The 27,624-nt window shown below is 37.4% G+C and overlaps 1 protein-coding gene across 2 annotated transcripts; it reads right to left on the minus strand.

Moving 5' to 3' along the window:
* Nucleotides 1-26,595, minus strand: LOC106061593 (toll-like receptor 4). Of its 2 annotated transcripts, XM_056039930.1 has the most exons (9): nucleotides 26,216-26,595; nucleotides 23,269-23,357; nucleotides 20,859-21,223; nucleotides 19,119-19,210; nucleotides 14,594-16,388; nucleotides 6,063-6,192; nucleotides 2,053-2,268; nucleotides 1,191-1,359; nucleotides 1-1,105 (listed from the first exon to the last, which is right to left on the minus strand). In XM_056039930.1, exons 5-9 carry the CDS (start codon nucleotides 16,185-16,187, stop codon nucleotides 908-910), a joined length of 2,307 nt encoding a protein of 768 aa, XP_055895905.1. In that variant the 5' UTR covers nucleotides 16,188-16,388; nucleotides 19,119-19,210; nucleotides 20,859-21,223; nucleotides 23,269-23,357; nucleotides 26,216-26,595; the 3' UTR covers nucleotides 1-907. The 2 variants fall into 2 exon arrangements, with proteins under 2 accessions (XP_055895905.1, XP_055895904.1); XM_056039929.1 differs by lacking the exon at nucleotides 19,119-19,210 and having other exon boundaries at nucleotides 26,216-26,594.
* Nucleotides 26,596-27,624: the final 1,029 nt, after the last annotated feature.

A 27,624-nucleotide genomic window follows, 5' to 3' on the forward strand; every position in this document is an offset into this window, starting at 1 on the left:
TATATTTTACATTTTCATTTTTTTTTCCTTGATCGCAGGTCGGATGTGGCCAGTATGCCGCATTTAGGGCATCACTGTTCAAAACTGATATGATACGATTAATATTTCTTCTATAAGTAAATCGGACAACTACTTGATTAATAAAAACTCTTTACCTCCGTACTTATTTTGCACATTCAGACGGAGATCTTCATTCTGTTCATTACTATTTCACTACCATAATATGATTAAGCTACAATAGCTTTGTTCGTTGTTATAATCAGAAAATGTTTTATGTGGTATAAAATTAAAGGGAAATGTAAGCTCCTTCTATATAACATAAAGTAAAGTTTAAAAAATTAAACATATATAATTCAATGAGGTCAAATCAACGATGGTATCGTCGATTAGGAGAGAAATAGTTAACCTGGATGCATGTAAAATAAAAATATGCTTGTCTACTACCCACACACACCCCCTCCTCACATTTGCTTTTCTCTAGCTCTAACTTCAAATGCCGTCATGATATTTATGATAACAATCTATGCTATAAGCATTTAAATATCACATTAGACTACTAAGTAGAATGATAAATTGTAAGATTGAATAAAATAAAAGAAACCGTATTGTTAATATCTTGGTGCTAATCAACATGATAATTGTCAATGTATTTCTCATAATTACTTCTTAAATGTCATTTTTATTTAGTACTTAAAATTAAATCTGTTGATTCATTGCTGAATTCTTTATCGTATTGTCCTACTGAATTGTTCAATTCACGCAGTTACATCTAGTGTTAGAGGTCATGTTAATGAGCCTCTTTGGGCGACTCTTGTACACTATTCAATGAGTATACACCAAGCTTCTGTGTACGTTTCTGAACATCGACACTCTTAAATTGTTTGACAAGTCCACACATATGGTCAAATTACTGGATATCCCGAAGACATTCTTTCATCGCTTGTCTCTGTACGTAGTCTAAGTAAGAGGTCAAGTCCGAGAGGACAATGATTCGTGAGTCCTCCAGGACATCATACAGGTAGCCAGGTATGTTATGTAGCTGAGATTGCTGGACCAATGCCACTACACGCCCTTGATTCGCTAGAGTCACTGAATGGCTGGCGAACTGATAAGAGATTGTTTATTGTTACAAATTTAAAAAAAAAAAAACTGAACTATATGTTGAATGACATTATGTAACAGAGACAAACCTTCATGATAATGTCCGAGAGATCGTAGTTATTCAAGAAATGTTTTGTAATAATTAATAGAATCCTCCAACTCTCTCTCATGGCCTCAAACATCTGTTGGTCAGTGTAGCCTGGACCCAGGTCACGATGATGTACAAATGTAGAAACTTTCAGCTCTTCTTCTAGATAACTGTCAAAGGTATAATTAGTGTCACGTATCAATGTCCAATATGTTATTAATATTGAATAATCTCAAATAAATTCCGTCACGGTTGCTGGTTTTTTCCTACGACGTAGTTCACATGTGTCAATCATTCGAGTAACGCGCTTGTCACGTGACAGAAAACTATGATTTGATTGGTTACGCCAAAGGTGTCGGACCGGAAGCTACAAAATAGACGCGTTGGATTCAGCAGTCGTCTTGAGATCGTTGTAGAGTTAGGATATAGATTACTCCAGAGTTAGAACTAATAGAAATCACTTTATAGAATCTAGTAGTAAATTTGAATGTTTTATAGTTGATGCAGTTTACAGTTTAAAATACTGTATGTTTGTGGTTCCGGCTCTGAATTAAAGTTCTGTGTTTGAATTAAAAGTATCTTCATTTATTCAATCTATTAGATAATATTTAGAACTAAAGATATAGAATGTCACAGTAATTTATTATAACATCTGTCGGCTTCAAGTAAAGGTCTACGATTTTAGCACTTCACAGCACCTTAGACGAATTAGCACTATCTTCAACAAGAGCACATACAGCACATCTTAGCACCTTCAACTATAAGAGGAGCCGAAACATATTCAAAGCAAAAATAACCTGTCACAATTAGTTTTATTCGTAATAATTTTGGTTTATACTATCAAATATTGCTCAGCCACTGACCTTAATAGAACATCTTTTACGAAGCCGACATCATCATCAGCGTAGCCAATGAAAACGTGTGTCCCGTAGTCGCTTGATTTCATTGGTCGAAAAGCCTTGATAAAGATCCTGACCAAGTATGCTTCTAAAGCTGTCCTAAATCTGTGTATAAGGAAGGCGACCAAAAAGAACAACAGCATCACAGTAAGTAGAACCAGCGAAATCAAGAAAAAATTACTGTGAACCAAATAAAATAAAAATAATAACATATGTTTCGTGTGTTTCAAAGCTACATCTAACAAAACAGTCTTTTTTTTTTTCAAAAAGCACAAACTTTTGACCAAAATCTCTAAATCGTGAATACTATTTGTAGGGTCATAGTCAGCGCGTTGCCATTGACAACCCAAGCTTTTAGAACAGGGATACTACAAAGCACATCTTATCTTATAAAATATAGACGTTTCTTTTTAACGAACTATAATATCTTCCTACACGTATCCATGTGTCAAACTAGTTAGAGACTTGAACTCTGCGAAGTCTTTGGTTTGCCTAGTCGATAGGCGAAGTGCAAAGTAGGCATGTCGATGTGTAGGCGTGTCGATGTGTAGGCGTGTCGATGTGTAGGCGTGTCGATGTGTCGATGTGTAGTCGTGGCGATGTGTAGGCGTGTCGATGTGTAGGCGTTTCGATGTGTAGGCGTGTCAATGTGCAGGCTTCTCGACGTAAAGGCGCATTAAAACGTCAAACAGAGATAACAACCAGATCTTAAGACTATGTAGCAGAAACCAACTAACTTATATCTGCTCCTCGAAGTAACACGAAGTATTATTCGTAAAAACAAAAGAAGCTGACTCCCAAACCTTGAGGCATACTTTAGGGGGTACTGGGTGCATTCAAAACATATACGTAAGGGACGGTATCAAGAAAAGGGAGAAGCTTGCTAGATACAATGTGTTCAAACATATATGCAAGGGACGGTATCAAGAAAAAGGGAGAAGCTTGCTAGATACAATGTGTTAAAAGTTAAAACATATATGCAAGTGACAGAAATAAGAAAAAAAGGAGAAGCTTGCTAGATACAATGGGTCAAAACATATATGCAAGGGACGGTATCAAGAAAAAAGGAAGAAGCTTACTAGATACAATGTGTTAAAACATATATGCAAGGGACGGTATCAAGAAAAAGGGAGAAGCTTGCTAGATACAATGTGTTAAAACATATATGCAAGGGACGGTATCAAGAAAAGGGAAAAGCTTGCTAGATACAATGTGTTAAAACATATATGCAAGGAACGGTATCAAGAAAAAGGGAGAAGCTTGCTAGATACAATATGTCAAAACATATATGCAAGGGACGGTATCAAGAAAAAGGGAGAAGATTGCTAGATACAATGGGTCAAAACATACATGCAAGGGACGTTATCAAGAAAAAGGGAGAAGCTTGCTAGATACAATGTGTTAAAACATATATGCAAGGGACGGTATCAAGAAAAAGGGAGAAGCTTGCTAGATACAATGTGTTAAAACATATATGCAAGGGACGGTATCAAGAAAAAGGGAGAAGCTTGCTAGATACAATGTGTTAAAACATATATGCAAGGGACGGTATCAAGAAAAGGGAGAAGCTTGCTAGATACAATGTGTTAAAACATAAATGCAAGGAACGGTATCAAGAAAAAGGGAGAAGCTTGCTAGATACAATATGTCAAAACATATATGCAAGGGACGGTATCAAGAAAAAGGGAGAAGCTTGCTAGATACAATGTGTTAAAACATATATGCAAGGGACGGTATCAAGAAAAAGGGAGAAGCTTGCTAGATACAATGTGTTAAAACATATATGCAAGGGACGGTATCAAGAAAAAGGGAGAAGCTTGCTAGATACAATGTGTTAAAACATACATGCAAGGGACGGTATCAAGAAAAAGGGAGAAGCTTGCTAGATACAATGTGTTAAAACATATATGCAAGGGACGGTATCAAGAAAAAGGGAGAAGCTTGCTAGATACAATGTGTTAAAACATATATGCAAGGGACGGTATCAAGAAAAAGGGAGAAGCTTGCTAGATACAATGTGTCAAAACATATATGCAAGGGACGGTATCAAGAAAAAGGGAGAAGCTTGCTAGATATTGTTATAAACCTGGTGGTGGCACAAATGGGGGTAGTGGTGTGTGTGTAGTCAGCCGACGCAAATCGCCCCAGGCCAGCGCTAGACGAGCGGTCAACCGTGACGAGGTACAACTGTCAGCCGAGTCGTGTCAACAGGACAGTTCGGGAAGGATCGCAGCGTCACGAGAGTTGTAGTCACCTGACCACCTAGAAACGTCGAGCGGCGTTCTGTCCGGTTCGAGAAGGCCAGTAGGGACCCTATATAAAGAGCGGAGGTGTCGCAGTCAAGACGGTTCAGAAAGGAGGTTCACGACAAGAGTTCAGAACACGGTCGACTACAGCACAGTTCAGCGGTGTGGTTCTGTACGAAGCATTACGACGGTTCAGTGCGGAGTACTATCAAGTACAGTTGAGACGAACGGCGTCTTGATCTTGGTCTGTGATCGAGTCCGACACAACGAGCCCAAGTGTGTGAAGTCAGTCCTGAACTGTTGAACCCAGTGCAAGCCCGGAACGAGACGGAGAGGCCAGTGCAAGACTTGATACGGCGGAACGGTGTTATCGGAGAGATATTTGTTATCGCAGAGCTATTTGTACTGTTCTACGTGCTGCCAATTGTTCAGTATTGGCTGTTATTTATGGACATTAAACCTTTACGCTATTTTGGAGCCCTGACTTGTCAAGTTCTTTAAGTTGGTGGTGTATGGTGCAGTTTGCAGAGAGCCTGGATAGTGAGATTCGTAACAATATAATGGGTCAAAACATACATGCAATGGACGGTATCAAGAAAAAGGGAGAAGCTTGCTAGATACAATGTGTTAAAACATATATGCAAGGGACGGTATCAAGAAAAAGGGAGAAGCTTGCTAGATGCAATGTGTTAAAACATATATGCAAGGGACGGTATCAAGAAAAAGGGAGAAGCTTGCTAGATACAATGTGTTAAAACATATATGCAAGGGACGGTATCAAGAAAAAGGGAGAAGCTTGCTAGATACAATGTGTCAAAACATATATGCAACGGACGGTATCAAGAAAAAGGGAGAAGCTTGCTAGATACAATGTGTTAAAACATATATGCAAGGGACGGTATCAAGAAAAAGGGAGAAGCTTGGTAGATACAATGGGTCAAAACATATATGCAAGGGACGGTATCAAGAAAAAGGGAGAAGCTTGCTAGATACAATGTGTTAAAACATATATGCATGGGACGGTATCAAGAAAAGGGAGAAGCTTGCTAGATACAATGGGTCAAAACATATATTCAAGGGACGGTATCAAGTAAAAGGAAGAAGCTTGCTAGATACAATGTGTTAACGGTAATGCTTATTAAACCGTCCTCACACAAGGAATTAATACTAATATGTCGTATAAAAAGAACAGAGGATGTAATTTCAAACGATAGGAGAATCAAGAGAGATAATCCATGTTTTAAAGTGTATAAAAAATCAAATATCTCCGTATGCTTAAACTACTGCCCACTGGAGATAACCCGCCCTTTATGCGGTGTTATTCAGTCTTTCGAAACGCGTGGTCATGGTAAAGCCGAAGACTCGCAGTTTTATTAGAATCAACATGTTTTGTTGTTGTTGTTGTTTTTTTGGTCGATGCCGCCAGTGACTATCGTCTGGGAAATGTTATTGCCCCCACCCCAATTAAAAAAAAAAGGCTGGTCAAAGTTATATAAATGACTAGTCCTAGACAATGTGTGACACTTTAAAGCGTGAACAATATTGAGAATGTATTGTACAATAAGAAAAAAAACTTTGTTTTATATGCCAACCATAACCATTTATAACTAAACAGAAAAATATATTGTTTGGCATGAAAATAGACTAATGTATCGAGCACTAAATTACTAGTGTATTTTATAGACTACAGTATTGAGTATTAATTTAGAGCAACAATATGCAACCTACTATCCATTACACTTTCTGTAGAAACCTAGCAAGTCCCTTAACAACACATCTGTGCTTAAGAGTTCACCATTTTCAGATGTACAGGAGTAGTTTCCCCTGTTGTCAAGGAAGTCGCTGTTGTTGAGCCAAACTGGAAGGAAAAAAAAAAGATCTAGATCAAGAATTTTAACTGCTTTATCAATAGTGAAGCAATACGTTTAAATCAAAGAATAATTGCTAATGAAAACTGGTTTCTTTATTTGAGATTATATCTACAAGTTTGTAAGTAGGCCTAACCACGGGTACGAACATTTAGTAGTGAAATGATTTAGAAACCTATCGACAATTTTCATTCTAAACTAAACAATGTCAAGGACACTAAACTTTAACTTTACTGCCGACAACGAAATCTAAAAGAACGTCCCGAATGGATCATTGCGAGTCAGGGAAGTCAAAATTGAGAAAAGAATAAATGTGGCTCAACAAGGACGGATTTTAAGAATCAGTCCTAGAGCTCGGGTCTCAATCAAGTCATAAAGCTCGGGTCTCAATTAAGTCATAGAGCTCGGGTCTCAATCAAGTCATAGAGCTCGAGTCTCAATCAAGTCATAGAGCTCGAGTCTCAATCAAGTCATAGAGCTCGGGTCTCAATAAAGTCATAGAGCTCGGGTCTCAATCAAGTCATAGAGCTCCGGTCTCAATCAAGTCATAGAGCTGGGTCTCAATCAAGTAATAGAGCTGGGTCTCAATCAAGTCATAGAGCTCGGGTCTCAATGAAGTCATAGAGCTGGGTCTCAATCAAGTCATAGAGCTGGGTCTCAATCAAGTCATAGAGCTCGAATCTCAATCAAGTCATAGAGCTCGGGTCTCAATCAAGTCATAGAGCTGGGTCTCAATCAAGTCATAGAGCTTGGGTCTCAATCAAGTCATAGAGCTTGGGTCTCAATCAAGTCATAGAGCTCGGGTCTCAATCAAGTCATAGAGCTCGGGTCTCAATCAAGTCATAGAGCTGGGTCTCAATCAAGTCATAGAGCTCGAGTCTCAATCAAGTCATAGAGCTGGGTCTCAATCAAGTCATAGAGCTGGGTCTCAATCAAGTCATAGAGCTGGGTCTCAATCAAGTCATAGAGCTGGGTCTCAATCAAGTCATAGAGCTGGGTCTCAATCAAGTCAAAGAGCTGGGTCTCAATCAAGTCATAGAGCTGGGTCTCAATCAAGTCATAGAGCTGGGTCTCAATCAAGTCATAGAGCTGGGTCTCAATCAAGTCATAGAGCTGGGTCTCAATCAAGTCATAGAGCTGGGTCTCAATCAAGTCATAGAGCTGGGTCTCAATCAAGTCATAGAGCTCGGGTCTCAATCAAGTCATAGAGCTGGGTCTCAATCAAGTCATAGAGCTTGGGTCTCAATCAAGTCATAGAGCTTGGGTCTCAATCAAGTCATAGAGCTCGGGTCTCAATCAAGTCATAGAGCTGGGTCTCAATCAAGTCATAGAGCTTGGGTCTCAATCAAGTCATAGAGCTTGGGTCTCAATCAAGTCATAGAGCTCGGGTCTCAATCAAGTCATAGAGCTCGGGTCTCAATCAAGTCATAGAGCTGGGTCTCAATCAAGTCATAGAGCTCAAGTCTCAATCAAGTCATAGAGCTGGGTCTCAATCAAGTCATAGAGCTGGGTCTCAATCAAGTCATAGAGCTGGGTCTCAATCAAGTCATAGAGCTGGGTCTCAATCAAGTCATAGAGCTGGGTCTCAATCAAGTCAAAGAGCTGGGTCTCAATCAAGTCATAGAGCTGGGTCTCAATCAAGTCATAGAGCTGGGTCTCAATCAAGTCATAGAGCTGGGTCTCAATCAAGTCATAGAGCTGGGTCTCAATCAAGTCATAGAGCTGGGTCTCAATCAAGTCATAGAGCTGGGTCTCAATCAAGTCATAGAGCTCGAATCTCAATCAAGTCATAGAGCTGGGTCTCAATCAAGTCATAGAGCTCGGGTCTCAATCAAGTCATAGAGCTCGGGTCTCAATCAAGTCATAGAGCTCGGGTCTCAATCAAGTAATAGAGGTCGGGTCTCAATCAAGTCATAGAGCTCGGGTCTCAATCAAGTCATAAAGTAATAGTCAATCATGTCAATGAGCTCAGGTCTCAATCAAGTCATAGAGCTCGGGTCTCAATCAAGTCATAGAGCTCGGGTCTCAATCAAGTCATAGAGCTCGGGTCTCAATCAAGTCATAGAGTAATAGTTAATCGTAAAAGAGCTCGGGTCTCAATCAAGTCATGGAGTAATAGTCAATCAAGTCATAGAGCTGGGTCTCAATCAAGTCATGGAGTAATAGTCAATCAGGTCAAAGAGCTCGGGTCTCAATCAAGTCATGGAGTAATAGTCAATCAAGTCATAGAGCTCGGGTCTCAATCAAGTCATGGAGTAATTGTCAATCAGGTCAATGAGCTCGGGTCTCAATCAAGTCATAAAGTAATAGTCAATCATGTCAATGAGCTCAGGTCTCAATCAAGTCATAGAGTAATAGTCAATCAAGTCAAAGAGCTCGGGTCTCAATCAAGTCATGGAGTAATAGTCAATCAAGTCATAGAGCTCGGGTCTCAATCAAGTCATGGAGTAATAGTCAATCAAGTCATAGAACTAGGGTCTCAATCAAGTCATAGAGCTCGGGTCTCAATCAAGTCATAGAGCTTGGGTCTCAATCAAGTCATAGAGCTTGGGTCTCAATCAAGTCATAGAGCTCGGGTCTCAATCAAGTCATAGAGCTCGGGTCTCAATCAAGTCATAGAGCTGGGTCTCAATCAAGTCATAGAGCTCAAGTCTCAATCAAGTCATAGAACTAGGGTCTCAATCAAGTCATAGAGCTCGGGTCTCAATCAAGTCATAGAGCTTGGGTCTCAATCAAGTCATAGAGCTTGGGTCTCAATCAAGTCATAGAGCTCGGGTTTCAATCAAGTCATAGAGCTCGGGTCTCAATCAAGTCATAGAGCTGGGTCTCAATCAAGTCATAGAGCTCAAGTCTCAATCAAGTCATAGAGCTGGGTCTCAATCAAGTCATAGAGCTGGGTCTCAATCAAGTCATAGAGCTGGGTCTCAATCAAGTCATAGAGCTGGGTCTCAATCAAGTCATAGAGCTGGGTCTCAATCAAGTCAAAGAGCTGGGTCTCAATCAAGTCATAGAGCTGGGTCTCAATCAAGTCATAGAGCTGGGTCTCAATCAAGTCATAGAGCTGGGTCTCAATCAAGTCATAGAGCTGGGTCTCAATCAAGTCATAGAGCTGGGTCTCAATCAAGTCATAGAGCTGGGTCTCAATCAAGTCATAGAGCTCGAATCTCAATCAAGTCATAGAGCTGGGTCTCAATCAAGTCATAGAGCTCGGGTCTCAATCAAGTCATAGAGCTCGGGTCTCAATCAAGTCATAGAGCTCGGGTCTCAATCAAGTCATAGAGCTCGGGTCTCAATCAAGTCATAGAGCTCGGGTCTCAATCAAGTCATAAAGTAATAGTCAATCATGTCAATGAGCTCAGGTCTCAATCAAGTCATAGAGCTCGGGTCTCAATCAAGTCATAGAGCTCGGGTCTCAATCAAGTCATAGAGCTCGGGTCTCAATCAAGTCATAGAGTAATAGTTAATCGTAAAAGAGCTCGGGTCTCAATCAAGTCATGGAGTAATAGTCAATCAAGTCATAGAGCTGGGTCTCAATCAAGTCATGGAGTAATAGTCAATCAGGTCAAAGAGCTCGGGTCTCAATCAAGTCATGGAGTAATAGTCAATCAAGTCATAGAGCTCGGGTCTCAATCAAGTCATGGAGTAATTGTCAATCAGGTCAATGAGCTCGGGTCTCAATCAAGTCATAAAGTAATAGTCAATCATGTCAATGAGCTCAGGTCTCAATCAAGTCATAGAGTAATAGTCAATCAAGTCAAAGAGCTCGGGTCTCAATCAAGTCATGGAGTAATAGTCAATCAAGTCATAGAGCTCGGGTCTCAATCAAGTCATGGAGTAATAGTCAATCAAGTCATAGAACTAGGGTCTCAATCAAGTCATAGAGCTCGGGTCTCAATCAAGTCATAGAGCTCGGGTCTCAATCAAGTCATAGAGTAATAGTTAATCAAGTCAAAGAGCTCGGGTCTCAATCAAGTCATAGAGCTCGGGTCTCAATCAAGTCATAGAGCTCTGGTCTCAATCAAGTCATAGAGCTCTGGTCTCAATCAAGTCATATATCTCGGGTCTCAATCAAGTCATAGAGCTCTGGTCTCAATCAAGTCATAGAGCTCGGGTCTCAATCAAGTCATAGAGCTCGGGTCTCAATCAAGTCATAGAGTAATAGTTAATCAAGTCAAAGAGCTCGGGTCTCAATCAAGTCATAGAGCTCGGGTCTCAATCAAGTCATAGAGCTCTGGTCTCAATCAAGTCATAGAGCTCTGGTCTCAATCAAGTCATAGAGCTCGGGTCTCAATCAAGTCATAGAGTAATAGTTAATCAAGTCATAGAGCTCGGGTCTCAATCAAGTCATAGAGCTCGGGTCTCAATCAAGTCATAGAGTAATAGTTAATCAAGTCAAAAAGCGCGGGTCTCAATCAAGTCATAGAGTAATAGTTAATCAAGTCAAAGAGCTCGGGTCTCAATCAAGTCATAGAGCTCGGGTCTCAATCAAGTCATAGTGCTCGGGTCTCAATCAAGTCATAGAGCTCGGGTCTCAATCAAGTCATAGAGTAATAGTTAATCAAGTCAAAGAGCTCGGGTCTCAATCAAGTCATAGAGTAATAGTCAATCATGTCAAAGAGCTCGGGTCTCAATCAAGTCATAGAGTAATAGTTAATCAAGTCAAAGAGCTCGGGTCTCAATCAAGTCATAGAGTAATAGTTAATCAAGTCAAAGAGCTCGGGTCTCAATCAAGTCATAGAGTAATAGTCAATCATGTCAAAGAGCTCGGGTCTCAATCAAGTCATAAAGTAATAGTTAATCATGTCAATGAGCTCGGGTCTTAATCAAGTCATAGAGCTCGGGTCTCAATCAAGTCATAAAGTAATAGTCAATCATGTCAATGAGCTCGGGTCTCAATCAAGTCATAAAGTAATAGTCAATCATGTTAATGAGCTTGGGTCTCAATCAAGTCATAAAGTAATAGTCAATCATGTCAATGAGCTCGGGTCTCAATCAAGCCATAGAGTAATAGTTAATCAAGTCAAAGAGCTCGGGTCTCAATCAAGTCATATAGTAATAGTCAATCATGTCAAAGAGCTCGGGTCTCAATCAAGTCATAGAGTAATAGTTAATCAAGTCAAAGAGCTCGGGTCTCAATCAAGTCATAGAGTAATAGTTAATCAAGTCAAAGAGCTCGGGTCTCAATCAAGTCATAGAGTAATAGTTAATCAAGTCAAAGAGCTCGGGTCTCAATCAAGTCATAAAGTAATAGTTAATCATGTCAATGAGCTCGGGTCTCAATCAAGTCATAAAGTAATAGTCAATCATGTCAATGAGCTCGGGTCTCAATCAAGTCATAAAGTAATAGTCAATCATGTCAATGAGCTCGGGTCTCAATCAAGTCATAAAGTAATAGTCAATCATGTCAATGAGCTCGGGTCTCAATCAAGTCATAGAGTAATAGTTAATCAAGTCAAAGAGCTCGGGTCTCAATCAAGTCATAAAGTAATAGTTAATCATGTCAATGAGCTCGGGTATCAATCAAGTCATAAAGTAATAGTCAATCATGTCAATGAGCTCGGGTCTCAATCAAGTCATAGAGTAATAGTTAATCAAGTCAAAGAGCTCGGGTCTCAATCAAGTCATAAAGTAATAGTCAATCATGTCAATGAGCTCGGGTCTCAATCAAGTCATAAAGTAATAGTCAATCATGTCAATAATCTCGGGTCTCAATCAAGTCATAGAGTAATAGTTAATCAAGTGAAAGAGCTCGGGTCTTAATCAAGTCATAGAGCTCGGGTCTCAATCAAGTCATAAAGTAATAGTCAATCATGTCAATGAGCTCGGGTCTCAATCAAGTCATAAAGTAATAGTCAATCATGTCAATGAGCTTGGGTCTCAATCAAGTCATAAAGTAATAGTCAATCATGTCGATGAGCTCGGGTCTCAATCAAGTCATAGAGTAATAGTTAATCAAGTCAAAGAGCTCGGGTCTCAATCAAGTCATAAAGTAATAGTTAATCATGTCAATGAGCTCGGGTCTCAATCAAGTCATAAAGTAATAGTCAATCATGTCAATGAGCTCGGGTCTCAATCAAGTCATAGAGTAATAGTTAATCAAGTCAAAGAGCTCGGGTCTCAATCAAGTCATAAAGTAATAGTCAATCATGTCAATGAGCTCGGGTCTCAATCAAGTCATAAAGTAATAGTTAATCATGTCAATGAGCTCGGGTCTCAATCAAGTCATAAAGTAATAGTCAATCATGTCAATGAGCTCGGGTCTCAATCAAGTCATAGAGTAATAGTTAATCAAGTCAAAGAGCTCGGGTCTTAATCAAGTCATAGAGCTCGGGTCTCAATCAAGTCATAAAGTAATAGTCAATCATGTCAATGAGCTCGGGTCTCAATCAAGTCATAAAGTAATAGTCAATCATGTCAATGAGCTCGGGTCTCAATCAAGTCATAGAGTAATAGTTAATCAAGTGAAAGAGCTCGGGTCTTAATCAAGTCATAGAGCTCGGGTCTCAATCAAGTCATAAAGTAATAGTCAATCATGTCAATGAGCTCGGGTCTCAATCAAGTCATAAAGTAATAGTCAATCATGTCAATGAGCTTGGGTCTCAATCAAGTCATAAAGTAATAGTCAATCATGTCGATGAGCTCGGGTCTCAATCAAGTCATAGAGTAATAGTTAATCAAGTCAAAGAGCTCGGGTCTCAATCAAGTCATAAAGTAATAGTTAATCATGTCAATGAGCTCGGGTCTCAATCAAGTCATAAAGTAATAGTCAATCATGTCAATGAGCTCGGGTCTCAATCAAGTCATAGAGTAATAGTTAATCAAGTCAAAGAGCTCGGGTCTCAATCAAGTCATAAAGTAATAGTCAATCATGTCAATGAGCTCGGGTCTCAATCAAGTCATAAAGTAATAGTTAATCATGTCAATGAGCTCGGGTCTCAATCAAGTCATAAAGTAATAGTCAATCATGTCAATGAGCTCGGGTCTCAATCAAGTCATAGAGTAATAGTTAATCAAGTCAAAGAGCTCGGGTCTTAATCAAGTCATAGAGCTCGGGTCTCAATCAAGTCATAAAGTAATAGTCAATCATGTCAATGAGCTCGGGTCTCAATCAAGTCATAAAGTAATAGTCAATCATGTCAATGAGCTCGGGTCTCAATCAAGTCATAGAGTAATAGTTAATCAAGTCAAAGAGCTCGGGTCTCAATCAAGTCATAGAGCTCGGGTCTCAATCAAGTCATAGAGTAATAGTTAATCAGGTCAAAGAGTTCGGGTCTCAATCATGGAAATCTTATGCCGAACTGGGAGTCGACCACTTAGTGAGGTTGTGACAGAAAGTGGAATGAGGTTTGCGGGACAATTTCTATTTGACAAAATGAATTACGCAAATGACATGGAGGTGAATACGAGCAAAGCGTCAACAGGGATGTCCTTGTATAACTTGGCGCCAAAACTTGCATGGAGGACCTCAGAGCAGTGGACACCAGGTGGGAAGATGCTTCATATGTTGCAAGTGACAGATCTTTGTGAAGACATCTTACCGCCAAATGCTCCAAATGGCGCTGCAGTATCTAAGTATGTGTAAGTAAGTCAATGCATTGCAGTTTTTCTTCTTATTATATCTCCTGTATTACCGCTAGTTTAGCTGTTCAATTGTTTTTAATAAGTTTGAAGTCATAGAGTGAAATTTCATGTTTACCTCCATATTGAAACAATGTTCTTCTATCAGCAATAGAGCTTAGAACGTTTCATTCTACAGGGCTACCAATTGCCAGAAAAAAATAATTTATAGCTTTCAAAAAAAGCTTATCAGCAATTTTTGTTTAGTTTGTACATCCTATATACACAAAATCTTGTATTTTAAACTTTTCCTCCATGTATTAAAATCTCCATTAGTAGGCAAATGTATTGTATAACGTTTTAAAATGCACACGTTTAATTTAGGATTTATCTCTAGTAACTATTAGTCAAAAAAGAAATTATATTGAGAATACAGAGTTTCCATTTCACCTGTAAACATTCTAAAATAGTTTTTACGACTCTTGATTAATTTTGACTGATCGTGACAAAATAACATGAGCGACTGGAAAGACGTATATTTGATTTTCTTTAAATTCTTTTTTCATATGTAAAGCGGTATTTTGAAGTCTAAAATTTGAAAAATGAATGAATAAAATATTCCTTTTTATGACTGTAACCTTGCATCTTTATGTTTTATTTACTTATTTACTTTTAAAACGAACTTGCTAATTAGATAAAAAAAAATTCTCTTAATACTTTATGATAAGAACAAAAAAACACGCTTATTAAGTCATACAAAGATAATCAATTTATAAGGTAGTATAAAGGTTTCACATCAAAATGTTCTTCAATTTTAAAGTGCTATATACTTACATAAAAACTTAATCTGGGAACACACACACGTCAAACTGTTTTCAGCTAAGGCTAAATGAAAATCTGGAACAGCATCTCTATGCTGGCTCACTGACGACATTTCTTTGTTGTCTAAGTAAATTACAGAGTTTCCACACAAGTCCAAAAATCTTAAATTAGGCACTTGAGACATTGTGATTGGTATAGAGAAAAATCTATTTTTAGACAGAATCAAGTGACTTATACTGGGATTTCTAGCAAATAGATTTGGAGGTAAGAAATTCAAATTGTTGTCTGTTACATCCAGATATCTCAATTCTGGAAGGTTTTGAACTAGACGCTTCAGAGAGCGTTGTTGAAAAAAGTCTTCGTTCTTTATAGATTTCAGTATTAAGTATCTGAGACTTGGTAAATGATCGAAGAAATGATCTTCAACATACAAGGTGTTCTGGGATACGTCGAAAAGTTGCAAAGAAGTAAGTCCACGAATGTGTCCCGTCCCTCTAAGTATGTCGTTTCCAATATAGTAAAAATGTGTTAAGTTGGCAGCCTCATCACTGGTCTGAATGAATTTCACACTTTGATTTCCAAAGTTTGTGTCTCCTTGTAGTAAATTTATCACCCGCAGTATTCGTAGAGCGAGAGGCATTCTGACCGTCCATGTTCCGGAGTTAGTAGGGAACGGGGGGTTGACCTTAAACCTTAGATGACCATGGTCAGCGTAATGTGAAGGCTCCGATGTAATTATCTTTTGATTCGTTAAATATGTGTTAGGTAAACGTGTTTTGTACATATTATGAGGATATTTTTTTATTTCATTTTTACCATTCAAAAGCGTTGTATTAAATTTCAAATTATTTGAAGGCGATGTGATTTTGGAATGGTTTGCAAAATAAATGTCCGGTATCTCAGACATATCCTTCACATTCATGTATTTTAACGTTGGGTATATATCAGTATCCGAAACATAGGATGATGACAAAATGACTTCTTCTAGTTTTTCGAACCTTGAAATCTCCATTAAAGGCTCCCTCCAACCCAAAATTCCTAAATTATTTCCGGATAAATCCAGCTTGTTCATGCTGTGTCTCCAATGTGGGCTAGACATAATGCCCGGGGCTATTGCAAATATATTGCTATTAACCCAAGAAAGCTGGGTAAGATTGATTTCAGTCAGGTACATAAGGCTTGATTTTTCCAATACGCCATCTTTGAAAGTTGAATCTGGTGCGTTAAAATGCCAAGTGAAATGCGTTGTATCTAGAATGACCGTGTGCAGCGAGGAGTTGATAAAGTGTTGAAATATTCGGACAATATTTAAATTTCCAATCTTGCAATTTGAAATTTCTAGAACTTCAATCATGTTGAGATTTCGAAAAGCTTCATGGTCAAATTGTAGACTAGAAGAACTGGTGGAATTAAAGTCAAAAGAATCTGGGTCAATTTCAAGACGTTCAAAATTGATAAGGCGTAACACTTTTAAAGAAGAGTTCCACAGCCCTTGAAAACTTGTATTTGTAACTTGCATAACATTCGTACAAAGAATAGTAAGGTTTGTTAGATGAGTCAGCAATGAGAAATTACTTTCAATGGATAGGTTAGTAGAGCCATCCATAGAGAGAGTTGATATATTCTGAAGATTAGGGAAATAGTATTTTAAGTTTAAAGAGATTCCTTCATTATTGGCAATATAGAGTTCTTTTAAGTTATGAAAATGTTTAAATATTAAAGGGTTAAAGGTCTTCGTGTCACTGCTGAGTTGATTGCTGTCCAGGCTCAATATTTCTAGCTGCGATAAACCAAGAAAAGTGTCCGTCTGAAAACAACAACAACAACGCATTAGTTCCATAATTCCATAAGCTAAAGTTAAATAGAAGAAATGAGTTATTCTAGAAATTAATAAGGGCGAGTTTTTTGTGTATAGATGTTCCCTCTTTCAGACCTTGCTATCTTCAAGGGGCAGATGATGTAAAACTCATCTAAGGCTTACGGTTAACGAGGGCATCAAATGGCAAGGACAACGATAAACCGCCATCATTGACCTCACCGTTTGTCAGATAATCGTTTGAGTTGGGTTGGAATCTAGAGCGTACTAAAAAATTCCGAGCTTAGAAAAACTGAAACTTGACCGTGGTTTGGGCTCGAGACATTTTGGTTTGGAAGCAAGGAGCTTAACCAAAAAGAATTAAACAAAAAAGAATTATGAAAGTCACAGAAAGCGGAGAAGCTGGTAAGTGAATTTGATCTTGTTTCAATTGTTCAACATATTAGATCAATAGTGTTCGTACATTTAATGGAAATCTAAAGCTGTATAGGTCTGTTATAAATAAAAGCTCGTTTTGTTAATAAAGTTTTTTGTCAAGTTGTATTCCAGTTTCGTATTAGGAAAAATTATGCCTACGTTTTAAAGTCGGACACGCTTTCATGAGCCCAACGTATACCGTACATCAAAAGAGCTAGAAGGACTGAGATAATAATACTAACGTTGGAATTAGTTTAGAGCAGTGATTCCCAAACTTTGTCTCTAACGGAACACTTCGCACATTCTGAGTATTTAGCTGAACACTTTGGTGATTTTTTCGGATATTTTAATTCACGTGGTGGCCTACTGGTTAATTATTCCAGAAGTTCATGGAACATATATTCAGGCCTCGCGAAACACTAGAGTCCCGCGGAGCACAGTATGGGCAACACAAGTTTAGAGTGTTGATCGTTGGAACAAGTTGTCAAAGTATCAAACAGAAGAGTGTTTAGATCCTTGGCTAAAAACGGGAAGCATGTAAAGGAGACAAAGTTGACGTAGCATGCTTCAGGTGAGGATGTGATGGCCAGAATTGGTATTGAAACTATATCTAATGGTATGCGTTATTTCCAATGGCATGCTTCTCAAAAAGCCTCCAGTCCAACTCTTGGCCGTCACGTGTGCTGCAGATATTGGGCACGGCGGAACTGTTATAACAACAAAAGAGAGGGAAATGCTATCTCATGGCGCCAAAACCAAAAAGCTTCATTGGCCTTATCTGGATACACATCTCCCGAGTACGCTACTCTGTATCAACATGGCACATAAGCAGTGGAAATGATCGCTAGAGGAAGTGATTAGGCTAAATGAGTAAAAACACAAGACTGCCGTGGAAAAATCTAAGTGAAAACATTCCCATCGCATAGTGAGGAGTTGCAAGAGGGCTTTCAAGACCCTATCAATAATTCAGGCGCCGTCCCTCAAGGACTTGGACCTCTTCCAGACAGAGCGGTTTATACAACCAAGCTAGCAAGCTAAGACTTTGTAGTGTCTTCAGCTCAACTCTTTTGACACTCATATACACATCATAGACTAACACTAAGATTGTTTTATTAATTTTAGTGGTAATTTAATCCCCTTCGACTCATATTTTAATGTTAGATTTGATGTGAGAAGAAAAACTTAGAATTAAAACCTCTATTGCCTAGCGGCTACACATAAAGCATACTACTCAAGAAGGTAAGTGTGTCTGAAAAGACAGAATCCACAATTAGAGAGAAATCCATTAAAATTTAAAACACATACTTTAAAGACATTGCAGGCATTAAAAGGAACCAAAAGGTATAAATCTAAAATTTTGCACTATTATCCATGGTCGATGACAATAAAATATCTATTAATCAATCATAAAATTAACTAATTAGTTAGTCAAATTTTTTTTTTTACTTCTATAGAAAAGGGGAGTTAATACTAGTATTTTAAACATATGATAGTTAAGGTGATTCCCCTTGGACAGACTTTATTTTTGAACAAAGTATTATTCCATTTAGTTCTTTTCTTTATTTTTTTAACTTGGGAATTTATGGCGCAACAAAACAACAACAAGGTTCGTATAAAAGTACACACTTCTATAGTGTGTTCTATGTGAAGTATGTCATAGAAATGTCACAGAAAGCGCAATTCAGTCAGTGGGGTACGCATGGATCCGTATGGATACAGGAGACACTTTTATTGTGTTCTATAAATACAGCTTGCATATCTTATCTTATACAATACAGACGTTACTTAAAAAAAAAAGTTGACTACGTCCTACTCGTCATGCATATTAACCAATGACCTAAATTCTGCCAAGTCACTGGTTTTCCTGGCTAGCTCAGGCAACCCATTCCATGCTATATTAGTGTAAGGAAAGAAGGAGTATTTGTACAAATTTGTCCTAGCATATGGAACGAGGAATGTGCCTTTGTCTTTTTGTCTTTCAGAGTATTTTATTAAATTTTTGTTTTTGTATTTGAAGATTATGGTTCAGTGTTTTATGTATAATTGCTACTTTACTTTCAAGTCTTCTATCCTGAAGGTTTTCTAAATTTAGTGATATTTCTAAAGGTGTTATTCTAGTCAAATGTGAATATTCGTTAGTTATGAATCTCACTGATCTATTTTGTGTCCGTGTCTGTATATAATTTTTTTTTTACTGTTTTTTAAGAGGAAACATAAAAAAAAAATTGTAAAAATTGAATTATATTTTTCCAAAGTACATGGTAAGTAATATACAGTAGTTGCTTAAAAGAAGAGGATAATTACTTCCTTTGCGTCTCAATGCTAGAGACTTAGACACAGTTAAACCATATGTTTTCTTGTCTGATTTAGGCACCTTGTTCCATGCTTTAATGGCCCTACGGAAGAGTATATACGTTTACAATATAGTTTATTGTTTAAGGTATAATTGGTAATTTACTTCTTAGTTTTCTGTCTAGGATTTGTTTTCTTTAAATGCCATGAATAAGAAGAACTAGTCAAGATTACGTCAATTAATATTGCTTATAAAAACAAGTATAAAAACAAAGAGATTATCTATTTTGCAAGTGAGACTCATAGGCATGGGCGTAGCCGGGTGTGGAAGGGGTGAACTTTGTGACTGATTTTTTGCTATGATTTTGTTTATTTGAGGTGAGATTTTCATATTAATCCATCACTTACCCAAGCGCAGCCTAGGAGGTTTTGATTTTAAACCCCCTACCAAGGGGATTTGCGTTAAATCCTACTCTACTATAATACAAATAAAAAAAAACAATAATTCAAACGATAATAACCAAATTCAAAGAGCATATTTAAGAAAGAATATGATTTTAAAACCCTCTTCGAATTTTTTTTTACAATAAGACCCCTCTTTAATATAAGACTAAAGCATGCATCCGTCACCAGATTCTATGAGCATAGACAAGAAGGGATATATATATATAATTACACACTCAAAATTCTAGTTGCGTAGCCAGAAGATGTTTTTAGTTTTGACTCCAGAGGGCTTTAAATTTAAAACCCCTCAGATGGTTTTCAGTTTAAAAACTACCTGAAGCAAAAAACACCTCTACAATTTAAAAAAAAACAAAACAAATTACGCCTCAAAATGTTAAGAGCTTAGCCAAGAGGGGTTTTGAGTTTAAACCCCCTTCTCCTGAGGGCTTTAAATTTAACTCCCCCAAGATGGTTTTAAGTTGAAAACCCCCTCCAGCGGGGTTTAAAGCAAAAACCACATCTTCAATTTAAAAAAAAAGTAAAAGTCATATGATAGTATAGACAATACAGCATCTCTATTAGCCAAAAAACACAATCATAAAAGGGCTCTATAAGAGGCATCTATGGCTTCTTGAATGCTCAATAAGCTGGGAGGACTGTAATAAAGTAACCGTTTCTATTACAGGTCTGGGAAGTACTTACCATTCGACAGCTGTTCTGGATCGGACACATATAAAGATTACTGCATGCAAAAGGCTTAAGGAAGAATGACGTAACAGAAGTGTCCCTCCAGAAGCGCTTTAAAGGTAAAATCAGATGTAATTTGCGCTTATTTGAGTAGACAAAGCAGCTGACAGATAATGGCTTTCAAAAGAGACAGCTGGACAGCTTTAACCACCCATGGTCTTGGGGAACGCATTTGAGACTTAAAGAAGGATCATTTTCGAAGACAGGCGAAGACGGCGAAAAAAAAATAAATCCCCGGCAGACTTTGACTATGTTAGATGTGTAAAAATATGCAAGTTGCAGCTGGGTTGGCGTTTTAAAAGTTTTTACAAGTTATTTTCTAAGTTGAAGATAATCTACTTGCTAGTCTGAACCTCCCGCAGAAAGACGGGGGATGGCAGCGGGCAGGGTATGAACTTGGTGACAACCAAACGAACGTCCAGCGCGCATACCACACAACCAGGCAGCCAGCACGTGAAAAACTGCCCTCAACCTTACTCTACAGATTCCAAGACAGTGTCGTGTTGATAAAAATTATGCATTCATAATTATAAAGTAATTTACAAATGATGATAGCTTTACCTCAATAGAACGAATGTTACTCCCACTGAGACTAAGCCTCTTGAGAGAGGTCAAGTTCTGGAAAGTGGCGTTCTTTAACGTTGTCAGGTTATTGTTGTCCAGTAAAAGTACTTCCGTATGAATCGGTAAACAGCTGAGATCCATTTGTGTCCAGTTCAGATTTGAACAATTGGCAACCACAGAAAAGTTTACTTCGTAAACGAAACACCCCAAAGAACACAAGCCGTGTGGGGGTAACATATGCATAATAGAAAACTGTGTTGACAGCACTATGAAACACGCTAATGCCAACCCTGTCTTTGTTTTTGAACTAGACAATGCTGGAGGCATGTTAAGTTAGCATAGACTGGCCTTGACCAAAGTCACTGAAACAAGTAGAACATTGGTAGTATTTAATTTTTGTTAGTCAAAGTGACACAAATTAGTATCAAATATTGCATCATTTAAATATGCCACCACTAATTACTTTGGTGTCGGAGGGAATATTTAGGTCAACAAAGATATAGTTAAAAATACGACAACGTCGGATAATGTATGCAAAGTTATTCATAAACCTGCGTTGCAGTTTTGGCGTGTGGTCGTGTCTGACCGGTTGACGCATCTTATCGAGCTCAGCGTGACATGAACAGTGAAGACAATTTGAAATTCCCTGTAGTGAACACGTTTCGTGTGGATATCCCATGACAGGATGAGGTAACCTAGTCCAAGCGACAGTTGCCAGGCCCGTAGTGTTTCTCGGGGTCTCCAAATATTTTAGTGTGAGAGATTTTTCTGTTAGAGATTTTAGTTCAGTACATTTCCGAAGGTTCATTATAATTTACTTGCTCCGTATTGTTCGTTGTTACGTTCATTGTACATAAATAATTTATTATTTACATTGTAACACGCTATTTGGGGTTGTCCATTATGGATACTTCTATTTTTGACAGCTATTGAAAATATATTTCTTTATCTTAAAAGTAATAAATAATAGATAAACTACATTGGTTATTAAATAAACCGCTGCCGCCTTGTGGCTACACCCAAGTAGGTTTCTGGAATCCACCTATAGGAAAAAATCAGGAGTCGGTGAGTTGCAGTACGCAGTGCTACACCCTGGAAGTAACTGAGAACTGGAAGATCCCAAACGATATCAGACGTTTCTTGGGACACATCAGTGGAGAGTGGCGAATTGTTGTGGGGATGGTATCGTTACGAACGTAGCTATGCCCAGGCATTCATCTCATGATTCATAGTCACTTTGAAACCGAAAGAAGACGACATGGACATTAGGTGGTCAAGTAATGAGATGAGTGGACATTACTGGTTTAAAATATCGTTCGGACCTAATCATTGTCCATTGATTGCCATTATTGGATATTTCATTATTTTATAAGTATATCTACCCTTTCAAGTCAAAATATTTCTTTTTTTGTCAAGTTTCCATCGGGCTATCTACGTCACACTTACCATCATACTTTCTTCATGACACTTACCATCAGGCTATCTACTACACAATTACCATCAAGTTGTCTACGTGATACTTACGATCTGGCTTTCTTCGTGACATTTACCATCAGGCTATCTATTACACAATTACCATCAAGTTGTCTACTGTGGCATTTACTGTCGGGATTTTTTGGTGACATTTATCATCGGGCAATCTACTACACAATTATCATCAAGCTGTCTGCGTGACACTTACCATCAAATATATACGTGATATTTACCATCGAGAGTTCTACTAGGCAATTACCATCAAGCTGTCTACTTTTACAATTACAATTAAGCTATATACGTGATACCATCAAAATGTCTACTATCCAATTACCATCAAGCTGCCTACGTGACTTTTAACATCAATGTAACTACTCGACACTTACCATTGGGTTATCTTCTAGACAATAACCATCAAGCGGACTATGTGACAATTAATACCAAGCCATCTACTTGACATTATCGGGCTATCTACTAGACAAATACCATCAAGCTGTCTACGTGACACTGACCATTAGGAATGTATGTAACTATATTCAAGCTATCTACTTAGCAGCATGATCAGGCTATTTATGTGACACTTATTGTTAGGCTATCTACGTGACACTATCGGGCTATCTACTAGACAAATACCATCAAGCTGTCTACGTAACACTGACCATCAGGCTTTGTATGTAACATTATATTCAAGCTATCTACTTGGCAGCATGATCAGGCTATCTACGTGACACTTATTGTTAGGCTATCTACGTGACACTATCGGGCTATCTACTAGACAAATACCATCAAGCTGTATACGTGACACTTACCATCAGGCTATGTATGTGACACTACGATCGAAATATCTACGTGACACTTATTGTTAGGTTATCTACGTGACACTATCGGGCTATCAACTAGACCATAACCATCAAGCTGTGTACGTGACACTTACCATCACGCTATCCAGACTTTTACCATCACAGCTTTCTGCGGCCACTTGTATTCCTCCTTTTATTATTCTGCTGATCTGTTATTATAGGCCTACATCAAATTCAAAAGATATGAAATAAAGAAATACAATTAAAAATCAGCGTATATGCTTAATACACGTGGCAATATCGTATTAGTCTGCAAGAACTCTCGAGAAATCATCGGCGGAACCTGGAACCTGGACACGGATCTCGAACATTGCTTTAACGTTTTTCCCAGATATTTTACAACATTTGTATATCTTTGTGGAACAAATAATTAGTTGCTAATTTAACGTTATGACAATTTTTAAAATAATTAAATCAAATTATCTAATTCTAAATCTTAGACAGACACGTCTATAGGCCTTGCAGTATAATTGTATATACATGTACTCTGAGTAGATTTATACATTTGCGTAATTAGGTTTTTATTTGGGAGGGGGAGGGGGAATTTGAGCAGTGTACAAAAAATGTTATATTTAAAAAAAAATATATAATTTATATTTCATAAGCCATATAATCGCTCTTGTAAATGTTGGTAAACTGTATAGAGGAAGTATTTTCTTAAAAAAAAAAGAAAACAAAAATAAAACTGTTACTTGTTACATATAAAGATTAAAAAGATTTATACATAACATTATTATCCATGACACAATACATTACACATTTCATTTAAAACTGAATATGGAATTTTAATGAAAACGAAACATTCTCTCAATGTAGATACATTTTCTCTAGGCTATGAAATCACATCTTAACATGCAACAGCTCAGTAGTGTTATGGATATTAAAAAAAAAAAAAACTTTAACCAAAAAAAAAAACAAACATTCAAAATAATCAATATTTAACATTGACTACACGGAAGCACACGTCTGTTGAAAAATAATTTATATAGGTGTACCTATTACCACATACTCAGAGATGACAGGCAATGTCCAATTATATCCGCAATATAAATCCAGAATGCACTTGAATGTACAGAAGCACGCTTATGGAGTGATAGCAAGGGGAAGGAAAAGCAAAGAAATTGTCTCCCACTTTCTATGTATGATCAGTGTTAGCATTACAGTTTAAATAATGTAGTTATTATATAAAGGCATAAAAAGAGTCCAAGTTTTAAGTTTTAGCATTGTTAAAAAGTAATATATATATATATATATATATATATATATATATATATATATATATATATATATATATATATATAAGCAAAATCACTGTATATATAATGTTAGACACCTTATTTATAGTTTAGTTATTTAGCGACGCACCATAGAAGACGCATATTGAATGGGACTAGTGACGTTTGGGATATGTTGGGTTAGAGACCGGAAAATCAGTTAGTGATAGAATCTTCCAGGGTAACGACGTGTTTAGTGACAGAGACTTTTACTGTGGCCTTTTATTAGAATAAATATATGTGAAGTTGTTTATCAGTGTTGACTACATCTCTTTACTAGTTAAAACCGATGTGTTTGTTTTGTCTGGATTGTTGATCAACTACACGGAATACACCCGAACAATTACACCCAAACGCTTGCAGAGTAATTGGTTGAAATTCAACAGTCATCCATAGTTGACCTTAAGACAGCCTGAACAAGCAACATCACAATAAATATATATATATATATATACACAGTGCTTTTTGTGACTGTATGGACCGGTACGGCGTACCGACAATTTTTTCAATGTGGGCAAAAAAATTATTACTTTATTATTAATTTATTAGTAGTTAAAAGTTAGGCGATCAATCGCCGAGTACCGGCACCAATCGCTTTGCAAAAAAGCACTGTATATATATATATAACTACATATGTATGTACATAGTTTAACATGTCACTCTCAGACTGCAAAGGGCCAGTTAGGTATAGAGAAATAAACATGGTAACTAAACTAGACAACAGCATTGCCCTCAATTACAAATTCTTGAGTTCAAATCTTGCCGCGCCTCTCAACATTGCTCTGCCAACGTAGGACACAATGTCACTAGCAACTTATCATTAAAACTGTATTGAAGTTACTTGGAAGCAATAGTGTTACATTTAATAGCGCGAGAAACTGTATGTACAATAATTTAACTTTAGAAAACTGCTAAACTGTACTGATGCACTAAACGTAAATGAACTGTATTGCTGTACTGAACTGAACTGTCTTGTGCTATACTGGACCCTCTTCAAATAAGATCCCCAAAAGCTATTGCCAGTTTCCTTTAAAGGATCATATGACCATGTCACGGGTGATTTGCCAGACACAAGAATCGGTTCTTAGACATTGCTCGTATTACTTGGCTGCTGACAGTACGTTGGTAGCAAGTCACACAAGACCACCCTACCCAGCTCACCCAGTTCATTTTCTGCAATAGTTAAACTCTGCATATAATTTGGAATATATATTTTGCTTTATGAAATTGATAAACAGCTCTCCAGAGAGATGTTTCAAATTATCTAGGCCCTGTCATTTCTGCCTAGGAATAGCAGAACTAGAAGAAATTAAAACAACGCATAACACAACATAACCCTAATAGAGTATTTATCTTAACTCTTTCTCTCCTAACTGACGACACCAGAATGTGGTAAATAATTACGGAGAGAAAGATTTAAATAGCCATTATTATCTATCTATCTATCTATCTGTCTATCTATCTATCTATCTATCTATCTATCTATCTATCTATCTATCTATCTATCTATCTATCTATCTATCTATCTATCTATCTATCTATCTATCTATCTGTCTATCTATCTATCTATCTATCTTAGTATCTATCTATCTATCTATCTATCTATCTATCTATCTATCTATCTATCTATCTATCTATCTATCTATCTATGTGTGCTGTTTTCTTTAGTTCTTTATCTTTTTGTAAAGTCTACTATTACTTTCTCTATGACTAAAATAATAATTACAGTCCTTGTCTTAAAACTTACCCTTACTTGTACGAACAGCAAGACACGTTAAAATCTCTCCATGTCTTCAGATCTCTGTCTTGTCAAAATCATAAATCAAGCAGTGATTGCCTGGCATTGGTTTGCTCTGAATTAAGCGCGGCGTTTATTTAAAGAATTGTCTAGCACAGCGCCCTCCAGTGGCTTTGGTGTAGTGCTAGTTCCAATAAAGAGTTGTGTGAATTATTTGTATTCAATCAGATCATATTAATTATCAATATTTGTCTAAAATTCTTATATATGCTTACACTGTAGTTCTAGAGTCTATATCTTTTATTTAATTTTCACCAATCACATGGTTACAACAAGATATTTTTTAAGACACATTGGCTGTGTAGTAAATGTCAACAAATGTATACTAAAACCCTTCCCTTTTTTATATCTTCTTTTAACCTCTTGTTTATAAAAGCTGTCATTCATTTCCGAAAAGAAACAATTCCTATTTTTAATGTTAACCAATCTTATGCTATATTTTCTTTAAAAAAGAATGGAATTTTAAAGTTACATTTAAATGTAGACACAATTGATAATGCATGCTATTGAAATGAATATTTAATAACTTTGTAATGCCTACAATAGATTTGTTTTTGTTTTTAATTTCACGCACAGTTTTGTTTTAAGTGCTTCGAGGTTTGTTCAGAATTAAAGATGTATACATCCTAGCACAGTGTTTCCCAAATTTCTCTCTGACGAAACACTTCGCACATTCTGAGTACTTAGAGAAACACTTTGCCCATTTTGGAGAGATTAATTAGTTACTAGTTAATTATTCCAGTAGTTCGTGGAACACCTACTCAGGCCTTAAGGAACACTAGGGTTCTTTGGAACACAATTTGGGAACCATAGCCCATACCACATGACCAGGTAGCCTTTCTGAAGAAAATAAGGTCGTGTAGTTAGACAATTGTCTCATTAAAGCCGAAATAGAAGGCCATGACCTATTTACACGAGGACGGTCTGACACTGAGACCTAGTTTGAAATCTGGTACAGAACGAGGCTCTATGTTTAGCATTCTTTCTGTCAGGTCTCTCCCGATCAGTTTTGAATCAAACATTACAGCTTTTGTCTAGCTACCTGTGTTGAATTGGAAAATTAATTTTCTGTCACGCTCTGCCGGGACCACATTTATAGCACCTGGTATTTCCGAAACAACGGTTCTCACATTACTGTGAACATTGAGGTTTAGAAATGTGGAGATTTTTATAAAGTCCCAACGATAATGGGTATCCGACAAAATCAAAATAAAGCTTTTGTGCATTGTGTTAGCCACTCGATCACAGTAATAATTTAAGAACCTGGAAAAAGATCAGCTGAGTTCGCATCCAATGAGTCCCCAAAAAATAGTTCGGGAAGATAAAAAAATTGTTGGCCATTATGCTGGCCACATTAA

Source organism: Biomphalaria glabrata, chromosome 9, assembly GCF_947242115.1.
Source record: "Biomphalaria glabrata chromosome 9, xgBioGlab47.1, whole genome shotgun sequence".
NCBI classification, from domain to species: domain Eukaryota; kingdom Metazoa; phylum Mollusca; class Gastropoda; family Planorbidae; genus Biomphalaria; species Biomphalaria glabrata.

Excerpts from the sequence above, each read along its gene's own strand:
- LOC106061593 (XM_056039929.1), bottom strand. The coding sequence starts at position 21,188 with ATGCCTCCAGCATTGTCTAGTTCAAAAACAAAGACAGGGTTGGCATTA. Across the intron at positions 16,389-20,858 it reads GTAACATTCGTTCTATTGAG|ACGGACACTTTTCTTGGTTT; the intron begins GTAAAGCTATCA and ends TGTTGTTTTCAG. Across the intron at positions 2,269-6,062 it reads TACAGAAAGTGTAATGGATA|TAATTTTTTCTTGATTTCGC; the intron begins GTAGGTTGCATA and ends TTTGGTTCACAG.